The sequence below is a fragment of the Ambystoma mexicanum genome, chromosome 2p, assembly GCF_040938575.1.
Source record: "Ambystoma mexicanum isolate Mex_15411 chromosome 2p, UKY_AmexF1_1, whole genome shotgun sequence".
Classification (NCBI taxonomy): Eukaryota; Metazoa; Chordata; class Amphibia; order Caudata; family Ambystomatidae; genus Ambystoma; species Ambystoma mexicanum.
Window position 1 is genome coordinate 306166679 of NC_090923.1, and position 12523 is coordinate 306179201.

Genomic DNA, 12523 nt, shown 5'->3' on the forward strand with positions numbered 1-12523 from the left:
AATGCATGGCACTGTTTTCTTATAGTGCACGAGTAAGAACGCATGGCACTATTCTCTTATAGTGCACGAGCAAGAACACGAACTGACGATTCCATCTCTCCCGTACTGGGATTGTCACAGCAGACAGGTCAGTGACCTGCACTACATGAAAGCGGTGCACCGCAATAGCATTAGTCACGGCATGAATACACACTAATTTACAGTACTTAGATGTGAGCTCCTAAGCACAGAAAGATCACGGAAAGAAGGCAAACTTAGAGGTCTAAATTCTATAAACACGATATTACCATAAAAAATGGTGTCACCTTAGATAACTATATAACATGTGAATGATGCATAATAGATAGCGCATGTTAACCTCTACAGGTCAAGTAACTGTGGGGTTTTAGTGAAAACTAGGAGCAAGTGAACTCATCATTTATTTCTCTTTTTCTTTTTCTGTGTGTCAATGTTTTTTTTTAACTGTGGGTGCCCTGTCTATTTGAATCAATGTTCTCTTGTTTGATGTTTTTGAATTACGGTCTTGAATCAATGTTCGCTTGTTTGATACTTTTGAATTATGGTCTTGAATTATCTTTTGAAATTGGAAATGGAACGTCAGTATGTCGATTGAAATGTACTAGCAAGATAGATTGCTACAGCACTATTAGTGCATATATAACCTGGCTCTGAAGAAGGAATTGTTCCGAAATGCATTAGCCATAGGGTTACTGTTTGCACCAGCTTTAGCACCAGCCTTTCTGGTGGAGTTGAACCAATTACTTTGATTTTTTTAAACAACGACATATATTTTTTGATGAATAAAAACATTTTAAACAATTTACAGTTTGCTCAGAATCAATATAAAGATACAAGATAACTGTTTAACCCAAAGTGGGTATTAAGGGTGTGCGGCCCACACCGATGGCTAATTAGCCATTGTGATTGGTGCATTCCATTGTAATGTGTGTTAAATAAAATATAATTTGTATTTTTTAACGTGTTTGTAAAAAAAGGTATATTTGCATGTTGTAAATATTAGTTGTGAGTTTATGTACATCTGCTTGTTTAATTGATAGGTACATCCGCTATGATTCTGAGCCTTGTAAATGCCACCCGACCTCTACAGACCACCGCACTGTCCGCTGACTCAATATCTGACATGTTGGGGGGCATATAATATAAGGAACTTGTAGTAGATTGAAGGGACACTAGTAAAAAGTATGAAATTTACTGAAAAACTTTGTTTAAGGGACATTATAGTTAAGTTGCACTAATAAAAACCTATGAAATTCAAAGTAAACATTTTGTTAAAGGGGCGTTGTGGTTACAAGTAAAACCGACAAACCCCAGAAATACGCCAGTTATGGTAAGCTATGCAACCATAACTCGTGCTACCACCATGCACTGCTAAGACTATCACCCAGGACATGAAAGGTGACATCACCAATGTTGCAAAAACTGTATCTTGAGTAGGTACCGACCTTCAACTACTTAGGCTACTACTACAAGCTATTGGATTCCAGAAAGAAAGTATTTTTTAATGTAAAATGGTGTGATATGTAACATTCTGATTTCCATTTTAGCATGATAGTTTTTTTAATGTTTTTTCTATTAGAGTAAAATAAGGGATTTTAATGGTCCTTTTTTCTTTTGTATTCCCTTTAACATTTTGGGCACATAGATGATAATCAAATGAATGCAAAAACTTGTTTTATGGATTTGAATCCTAAAAGAACATTGAAATATTTAAAATTCCTTTACTCAACAAACAGGCAATAGTTGACATCACTGACACGAGAAGATGCATGTTCTTCTATAGCACACAAACAACCTTCACCATTTGTTTGTATACTCGATCCTGGGTGGGCACATCCTTGCAGAATACATACATAGTAAGATGTGCATATGCTAGCTTTCCAGCATCCAGATTCGAAAATGCAGTGTTCTTAAGTGATAGATTGCTGAACAAAAATGCTTCTATGGAAGTTAGAGGTCTAAGAACAACAACTGGTAAGCGGGGATAATGCATGAAAATCAGGGACAGGATTTTGATAAATCTGTGCTCTTTTGAATTAAAGGAATGGATCAGAGTGCTTGAATAAAACATCTCTGAACAGTCAATCATGGGAGCAACCCACAGAGTTGTTAAATCCACTTTCACCCATTAAGCATTCTCTGGAACTGTCAATTCCTCTCCGATGCACCTGGATGCATCTGGACGTGACCACTCTTGGGAACTGCTCATGTCACAATGAGACATTGTGAAATTCAACTAGCAATCATTGGAAGCAACAATCAATCTTTTTAGAGAATCTACTTCATCTTTTATGGTCACTTCCAAATTAAATCGTACATGGTTGAGATTGTTGCAACGAGTCCAGTTTTGAAATCTCGGCAGCTAGGAGACAAAGGGCATTTAACTGGCTGCCTCATCAATGTTCAGGTAAACTTGCATCTTCCGTTGTCTGCAAAATTATTTTCCTTGTGAATGGGAAGGAAGCGTTTTCAGAGCTAGGAATTTGCAATGCTTTTTTTTATTTGGGCTAATATAGTAGAATTGAACACTGTGCAAGGTTGCTTTTGAATTGCTACAAAAATGTAAGCTAGCACCAGAGGGGACAAGTTCCAACTGTGGATCTTGGAGCTCCTTGTCTAGGTGGTGGTTTTCCGCTGGGAGGGGGAACCGAAGATCATAGATGTTCCCTATGTCCTCCCTGTGGAGCTGGGTCTCAAGGTTGTACACGAAAGAACCCTACAGCCGCCCTTACTGTGACTGGGATAGTGTTCTAGAAGCTCGTGCATAGCACAAGAATTATCATGAATTGTAGGATTTTGATGTAATTAGTTTGTCCTGAGGACCAGACTGCATGTATCTGGAGGTGTAGACAATGATTCACCACAATGTTCACCTATATTTTGAGAAATATGTGTAGAGGAATTTGTTGTGAACTCCCATGGACAAACTCAAAAGTTCTGTTTTACTATGCAAAGTGTCACATAAGCGTATATATTTATGGATACGGAGAGAGAGAGAGAGAGAGAAAGAGAGAGGGGGGTATGCCCAATGTACAAATAAGAAATGCATACCTGGATTCAATAAATAAATATTTTGCAGGTAGCCTGCTGGAATGCCCACAGTAGATGGACAGAAAAAGGCTAGCAGAAAGCAAACAAGTGACAATATGAGCGGTGGAGCTGTGCTGCCTTCCTTTCAAGCATCCAATCATCCAGTAGGCTGCAATAGTTTCTGCAACAATTCTTCACAGGAATCTTTGAACATTTTTATATTTTTAATATCCTCACAGGGACTGGAACCTTAGAAAAAGTCTAGGTTTTGAGAGACCAACAAAATGATCTTATATTCAGAGTAGTGTTAAAGTCTGAAGCAAGTAAGTCATTGACGATAATTCACCCGATTATGTGGTCAACGAGTAAACTTAACCCGGCAGGACACTATTTTGTGTGACTGGCTTCCATCACTTGTTCTGCTGCATTTCATCGTCTCCGATCTCTACTGGTAACTTCTATTCCCCAGTATCTGACTTGGTCTAGGACACAAGCTCTGCAATACCAACTCCACTTGTGTTTAAACCTACCCCACTTGATATCAAGCAGTTTCCTTTTCCTCTTCCTCTACTCTTCCTCTCTTTTAACTGCTGGCTATCTCATAAACAAACAGAAGTAACCACAATGTGACAATTGTGGGATCATAGGAAACATTTTCCATACATAAATACATTAACAAAATCATCACGACGACAAGATGGTTTTCAACACTGGGGTACCCAATTCATTATCAGCAATCCCCATTTAGCCCACCGACAAAAAAAAAGGAACTCAAATAAATACTTTGTTGTATATCGGGTTAGATTTTCAGGATGATATGCATAACATGCATACATCAATGTACTGGGTGTTTCTTGCTGAAATTTCATTTCTCGCTAGAGTTGGAAACTGGTGTCTATTAAAATGTAGTATGCTTCACTGTAGAAACATACAAGTTAAAAAAGAATGGGTTTCCAATCATAAAATCTAATTCTTAATATGGTACCCAGTCTTTTTAACAATCAATTTTTACTAACCATTTTCTTACCACACATTTGTTCCTGTTTTTTTGCTACAAAAGCTAAATGATAGGTTTGGAGTAGGAAATAATGGATAGGGATGGCAGGGGCAGGAGTTGATGAGGGGTAAAGCGAGTGCAGTCTGGCATTCTGCAGCCCAAAAAAGTAAACGTTTGGTCGTTAAAAACACGTGAAACCCCTTAATATATGAACATAAATTGACATCCCCTCTGTCAAATGTTTAAAAATGTATGAGAACGATAATTGAAGAAAATAAATCAGTCCTATTTTCACAATTTAGGAAAGCATTTTGCAACAAAGTAGAGGCTGAATAATCGACGTTGTAAACCATTTAGGAAAACATTTACACAACTGAGAAATTAACTTAGCCGTGTTTTCAAAATTAAGGCAAGCATTTCAAAAAATACTTCTGAAATCACACCAAAATGTGTTTCGTTCTGTACACCCACCTTTCTGAGCGTCGACGCGCGTTCTTCTTCACACATTTCTGAAGGCAACAGGTTAAAAATGCCACGGACATCAATAGAATGATGGCACTGCTGATGATGGAGGCGATCACGGCCACCTTAAAACCAAACGTCTCATACTTCGATATAGCTACAAAAAAGAGCAAATAAGTATCAATTCATGGGAGTAAAAGTGTGTAAAGAATGCCTGCAATGCATTTTCTACTCCATATATTCAGTGGGAGATTATAAATTGCCCAACTGTCATAGTGAAACCATGCATTGACCTATAGTGCCAACATTTGTATTTTCAGGCGCTAATCTCATTGCAAGACCACAGCGTCTGTGCGTGTGCTACTAAACATGCCCCCATTTTAAGAGTAAATCCCTTCTATGTGGCACACCTGTAAGCGGATTCAATTCAACACTACAGCTAAGTCGATGCCTAGTCTGGGATGCTGAGGGAAACCCTTATTGATATATTTTTGTGTCCAGTTCATGTACTCTGGATGACAACCCTTATATCACACCCCTCTCTTAGAACCCCCCTGACCCCACTGAACCAAGAAGTAGGTTTGTTTCGCAAATTAAAAGGTTTTATTTGAAAAATTAAACAGTATATATACATCACACTTTTATAATAAATTAATAATTGATATCACACTTATGAATATAATGTTGATCAACAATGGGCAATCTGACACTAGCACACTTCTTTACAATCAATGAGGAGTTGGTATAGGATGGATAAGGCAGCGAAAATACTTTTATGGTTTCAAGGGAAAAGCAATGAGGAATAAAATGCAGTACAGAAATAACTTGATATGATTTTAGCAAAAGATAATATAATCACTTTTTCTCTGGCAATTCACCCCCCCTATGCAATGTAAGAAATGGAAGGAGAGCACACAGTCTTCAAGAATCCCAACAAAAATGGAGTACGAAATGCAGTTCCCCCCTAGCAAGCTTAGAGAACAACAGGTATGATTTTAAAACACAGGCCCAAAATGCTTTGAATGTGGTGGTAATGAAGTGAAATGATGCTAACATTGATTTTAATTCCATGTAGGAGGTTCAGGGTGAGTGGTAGACAATTTAAATCAATTCAGGATCACTTTAGCAATGCTCTATGAATGATTGTCAGGTTGCACACGAATTTCAGCAAGGAAAGCAAGGACAAATATTTTTACACATGGCTGAAATTGAGCAAAATGTCAAATCGCGGCAAATTTAGTCACGTGCGTCGAACGCGATTACGGAGGCACTATAAGGAGTAGGAAGTCGGTTCTAGGCTCGTTGGAAAGCTTAGAATCTTAGCTTTAAGATGACAGTTATAACTCGCTCCTAGCACAAACGGTTCCGGAGATACGGCTGATTTAATAAAGGTAGTTTTTCGGATTTTAAATTTTAAAGCTCAGAATGACAGATGACAGTTTTCAGGTGTAAAGATGACAGAATGACACGATTCTAGGAGGCAGTTCTAATAAGCTAAAATAGTTTGGATTAGATTATTTTAAACTAAGAGATTGGTTTTGCACAGTGAGTACTCACACTATATTTTTGAAATAAGCCGTCAAGGTCTGGTCAGGTTGGATGGGACTTCCGGCGGGTGGTTCTAAAGTCCCAGCTATCTGGGTCAGCTCTGCTCTCTGGGTCTGTCAAGCATCGGTTCTGCTCACAACGGTCTGGTTTGTGGTTCTCTCTGGTTCCGGATACAGCACTGCTTTCTGGATACTGCTACAGGTTCTTGCAAAAGTTCTTGGCAAAGAATTCAAACAGCTCACCCGGCTGTTGAATAGTTTGGTTGGTTTTGAGGACTGCTGAAGAGGATTCAGCTTGTGGATTCAGGCCTCTCTGCTACAAATTCGGGAGTTAATTTCTGCTACAGGTTCTGGAGATTGATGGATTTGAAGTCTGGATCTCTGGATGTGAAGTCTGAAGTCTCCCGGCAAAGCGTCCCGCAAGAAAGTGGAAAGTGAATCTCCCTACCTGTCCTGCACTGTCTGCTTTTATGTGTTTAGAATGTGGGTGTGTGCGTGGCATAGCTGAGCCTGCCCCTCTCTACTTGTCATTGGCCCAATTCTCCCCTCTCCCATGATTGGGGGAAGGAAATGGATTGTCATCATGATGAGGTCTGTTTATGGGTCAGAGGATCCTCCCCTGGTCAATTTGCCCACAAATCTATATTTGATTCAAATACATATTTCCCAGATACACAAGTGGTTGACATTACATGCACATATTACAGATGAATTAAGACAGGTCTCTGTTCAAGCCCCATGTTCCTGCGAGCTGGGATTCAGAAATGACAAAATTTTGCGCTTTTTGGTCGGTTTACCAATATCAGACATTTACCAAAAATTACACAAATGTGCGCAAGGAGTATGGACATTAATTGATGAAGTGTCAGATTTTTAACATGCAGACATTTGGAGTAAGACCCTATTTTCCGCTAGCAACCCCCCAGAATACACCACAGGGTCCTAACACCTCTTAAAACGTGCACAGAAAAATCACAAGAATAATGATATTACTTATATAATTCGGACAAGTCCGTACTATGAATTATCCATCTTTTTTAAAATTATGCTCTGGCCCAAAGGGGTGTGGTTTCCCCCAAGCACATGGTGGAGTTCCTGGTTTGTCCACTTCCCCCAAGCTCAGCTTGCCCTCACAGGCACTGCCCCTCCCAGTTTCTCCCAAGAGGAAGCCACTTTACGGCCCCCCCAATATAACATTTGCCTGAGTCCAGGACAGGGCTTTGTTCAGTTTCCTGTAGTCCCCAGGTGCCACTCCCCTAATTCAATCAGAGAGGTGTCATCTCCTTTTGACAGGGGCAGCAGGATGCAGCAATGATGGCATTGAAAACATCATGATGGCCAGAACTCCCCAGAGAGTGCACAGGGAAAACATGAAGAATAGGCTGCCACCCATTTTTGCCTATGTTGTGAGCACAGGAGGGCACTGCCTAAAACCACCATGGGGCTACACACACAGTAGCCTGAAACCATTAGGAATGGCAATGCTGATTGCCAAAAGCAACCCAGAATTGTGGGGAATTCATTTTATTAATGTCAAAAAGGGATGCAATACTGGTGCTCACAACTATCAGAAAGCTGGCGTTTTAAAACCACCAGAATTTTGTGTAAAACTGAACAAATGAACCCAAACCAGGCCAAGGAAAGACTTGCTAAGAGGTGGATACAATGTAAAACTATATTCTGAAATGACTTGAAGGAAGTAATTATTTAATGTATATATAAAAAAAATAGCTGGGGATGTCAGCAGCTTAAGTGAATTTGGGGGTAAAGCCACTAAAATCGAAATGTTTAGAATAAATGAGTGACCTACTTGTGAGTGTCACATAGGTTGCAATTGTTTAAATGTCATAGTTTTGAACTTAGAATCAGTGTTCTAGCTGCGTGTGTAAAAATTGTAAGTTTGGGTTGAATGTAGAAAAATGGGAACTAAAGTGACATTTAGCTGAATTCTGCCTGACAACTAACCCCGACAGGAGTTGAACTGGCTCAACAACTCTTCCCAGGCTGCATGGGTAAAAACATCCCACAAGCCCCCCCCTTGCGATGGCCATTCTGATCTTTCAGTGATGGAACTCGCCAGATCTGGGATGTTCGCCTCATCTTCTTCCAATTCTGTAGATGGCACAGTTCAGCATCTTTTCCTCCCTCCAGTCGATCAATCAGTTCTCCTTGCTGGTCCTGATGGGAGGATTGGGCGGTACCCCGGGCCCCTCGGACCTTCGCTCCCGGTCCCCAGGTCGCCTCCTTGGTCAGTGTCCGTGGTTTCATCTCTCCTAGGATGATAAAGCAAAAGCGGCAATACCTATTCGTAGACATTTCTCCGCCACTATTAATGGTGTGGCGAACACATCCATTTTATACATCCGGTCACATTTTTCAGTCTTGTTTTAAAAACAAGATATAACAGGAAATATTGACATTAGGTTACTAAATTTTTGGTATGTGAAATATTTTAGCATGGGAACTGAATTAATCTGGAGCGGTCCCCTCTGGTATTGCAGAGGACTCCTCCAGTTGCTGCAGAGTGTGCCTGGGATGGCAACACTTTAGCTGATTGATATATACCCACTTGTCTTCCCCTTCTGCCAGACTACCTTTGGGGATGCGGATCTTATACGCTACAGGGGAGATCTTGTCTATAATTTGAAACAGTCCCTTCCATGTAGGCAAACATTTTCGCTGTTTGGCCTGGTTCCTTTGGAAATTGTATAGATAGACCCGGTCCCCGACCTCGTATACTTTCCTGGTGGTTTTCAGGTCATAGTGGGTTTTCATGCTATCAGCTGATCTTTCTAGATTCCACTGAGCATAGGCAAAAGCATGTTGAAGGTGTTTCCTTAAATTCTCCACATACTCATGAGTTGTGGAGGCATTTATCAACGTCTGCTCTTGGGTCTTGTAGAGCAAATGCTGGGGAAGCACCATCTTGCGTCCGGTCATCAACTCAAATGGTGACATTTTAGTTGCAGATGAAGGGGTAGATCTGATGGTCATTAGGACCAGAGGTAGTCGGATATCCCAACTTGTCCCAGAATCTGCCACAAACTTTTTTAAGATGCTCACAATGGTTCGGTTGTAGCGTTCTACTGCCCCAGAAGAAGCTGGCCGGTAAGCAATATGTAGCTTCCTTCTGACCCCCAGTATCTCCCACATCTTTGTCATTACTTCACTGGTGAAGTGGCTACCCCTGTCTGACTCAATTCTTTGAGGTAGACCAAAACCGGAAAAGATGTGATTGATCATCAGGGCAGCTGCAGTTGCTGCCTTGCAATTTGGGGCTGGGAGACATTCCACCCACTTGGTAAACAAGCATGTAACGGTCAACATGTACTTGTTTCCTCTAGACGAGCGAATTACAGGGCCTACAAAGTCGATTTGCAAATCTGACCATGGCAGTGTCATCCCCCTCTTTTGGAGAGGCGCACGGTGTGTGAAGGATGATGGCTGAAATTGTGCACACACAAGACACCCCTTCAAGTATTGGTCGAGGTCCTGCCCCATGTGTGGCCAGTATGCAACCTCTCTTAAGATTTCCAGTGTTGTGTGAAACCCCCTATGACCGGCGGTGGCCGCATCATGGGCGTGACTTAACATCAGGCTTCGGAATGAGGTAGGGACCACCCACTGATCCTGGCCAGCTTGGGATTTCCTTACCAACAAACCGTCTTGGATTCGGAACCTTTTTGGACATTTCATCAACAAACTTAGGTCCTCTTTCCCAATGTAATCGGTATCCGTCAGGGGAAAGTTCTCAGGGTCCTCAATGTGTTGGTAAAACTTACCAATTATTGGATCCCCCTTCTGAGCTGTAATCAAATAAGCATCAGGGGTCTCCTTACTCCATTGTGCAGTTGAAAGATCATTGTGAGCATTTGTCTGGGATCTAGTGATAGCAGTGACCTGTATTTCCCCCAACAGGGACTCTATTTCTATTAGATCCTCTTGGATGGCCCCGGTTTTGGCCAGCTGATCAGCTAAGTCATTTCCAGTTTTGTCTGGTCCCTCTACTTTGGAATGACCCTTGATCTTTTTCCAGTAGATGGTCATCCCATTCGATGTGACCAGATCATCAATGTTTTGGATTAACTTCCCATGTTTTAAGGGTTTGTTATTAGCACATAACATGCCTCTGGTTTTCCAATTAACCAGGTGCTCCACGAACCCGTTCCGTACATAATCCGAATCTGTGATTATGACCAGTTCGTGGAGTTGATGTTGGACAGCAGTGAGGATGGCCTGATGCACAGCCATCAACTCTGCCACCTGACTACTTCGGGGACCAATTTTGTACCCAGCGGAGGGTTCTGGGAACTCCTTCACCCATGCATTCCCTACGCCAGCCACCAGTTCTTTTTCCCCGTTGTGGTCAACATGGTAAGAGCATCCATCCACATAGACAGTGGGCATTCCCTCACACTTGTCCTCTTCAAAGACCTTGTGTGGGGAATTAAGGTATGCCTCCATGTTGTCCTTGATTTTTAGACATTCGTCCTCGAGACAGTTTTCTCTGGCACAATCATGCAAGTCAGCCAGACCTTGCTCGAGGGGACTCTTCTTGTTTTGGCCATATCTGACCTCCACAGGAAAGCCTTCCATTGACAGAATCCAGGAAGTAATTTGGGAATTACTCACATTTCCGGCCCGGATTCTGTCACTTTGGAGATATTGCAGAGGCTGGTGTGGAGTCCCCCTGGATAAACGGGCGGTAATTCTTCAATGCCCACACCGTTGCCAGGAGTGCCTTCTCACAATCGTTGAATTTTTCCTCCACAGAGGATAAAGTTTTGCTCGCATAGGAGATTACTTTATTGACCTTGTCATGCTTTTGGTATAATACTGCCGTCAAGCATGTATTAGAAAACCCTGTCTCCAGGAAGAACTCCTTGTTTCTGACAGGGTAAGCTAGGCAAGGCGCTTGTGAGAGGCTTCTTTTGAGTTGTCTTACTGCCTCGGCTTGTTCTGGACCCCATTCCCACTTGCCCCCAACTTCAGGAGATGAATCAGGGGTCTAGTGATCTCTGCGTAGCCCTCAATGAACTTTCTGCTGTAATTAGTCAGTCCAAGGAGGCTCCTTAGTTCCCGCAGAGTTGTGGGGTCTTTCAGTTTCTGAAGTGCTTCCACTTTCTTTTCCTGGGGACAGAGACCCTGAGGAGTAATCTCATGCCCCAAGAAATTAACACGGGTTCTACACCACTGTGCTTTCTGAAAGGAAAGTTTTGCTCCGGCGGCCCTCAACTGTGTCAGAACATAACGGATCTCCGCTATGTGTTCTTCCACAGATGAACTTTTGATGAGGACATCATCTACATAAGCTAGGTTACCCCTCGCACCCAGGTCAGGCATGGCCTTATGTAGGAAAATGTTGAATTAATTGTGGGAGTTGAGGTATCCGAAGGGAGTCCGGGTCCATGTGTACTGCTAGCCCCCAAAGGTAAAAGCCAGTTTGTATTGGTCCTCCCTACTGACAGGCACGGTCCAGTATCCATTGGTCAGGTCTATTGCTGTGAATACCTGTGACCCCTGGATCTGGGCCAGCCCTTGGTCAATGTAGGGCAGAGGCCACCGGGAAGTATGGACCCATTTGTTGAGCTCCCTAAGGTCGGCACAGAGTCTCCGCTGGCCGTTTGGCTTCCATATTCCCAGCACCGGATTATTGAAGGTGCTGTGTACTGGACGGATTATTCCGTGGGACTCAAGGTTCTTAATTATTTCAGTAAGGGACTCCATGGATGAGAGAGGCAAACGATATTGCTTCACAAACACTGGAGTCATTCCAGGGTCCGTGAGAATTGTTGTTGTGTGGATGTCGGTGCGACCACAGTCATATGAGTCTACCGCAAAGAGATCTTGGAAATCCAAGAAAACTTGTTTCAACTTTTGCTTCTGTTCCAGAGTCACACAGGCATCAGCTAGGTTGACTCTCTCTTCCACCATCTGCCTGAAGCCTGGAAAGACTTTTGGTTTGGCTATCTCAGCGGCCTCCTCCAGCTGGGTGGAGAAGTCCCTGGTCAGAGTGCTGATTTGGACTGGAGGCTTCAGGTGGGAAAGGCAGCCCTCATGGACCTGGAAAATCACCTCATCCCTCCTGAAGTCACACGTCGCATCTTCCTTACCATAAGGGCAGGACGTGTACACCAGGAAGTTCCCCCCATGCCGGGTAAAGATCCTGTCTGGTGTTGTGTTGTCATCACTGTCACTGTCAAAACAGTCCTTGGGGATTGGTCCTAACAGTTAATTTCCTAGATCAATGGAAAAATGTCGGTCATCAACCGCCATTCCAATAATGGTGCCTGCGGCTAGAGTAATACTCTTTAAGTCGCTGTTATCCACCTCTATTGGAATGGTGTCATGTTCAATGTTGACTAATGGAGTTGGGTTTACCCCCAACCCTTGCTGTTGGAGAGAAGCATTTAGATGTATGTAAGCATCAGGGTTTTTCAATTTTTGTCCTCTTTTAACTTTCACTTCC

General features: G+C 42.4%; 1 protein-coding gene across 1 annotated transcript in view; it reads right to left on the reverse strand.

The window, feature by feature from the left end:
- Positions 1 to 12523, reverse strand: part of SUSD3 (sushi domain containing 3) — a 437490-nt gene that overhangs the window by 82873 nt on the left and 342094 nt on the right. The window contains exon 3 of the mRNA XM_069643607.1: positions 4517 to 4664. Coding sequence (XP_069499708.1) covers positions 4517 to 4664 — 148 coding nt within the window. The remainder of the gene's footprint in view (positions 1 to 4516; positions 4665 to 12523) is intronic.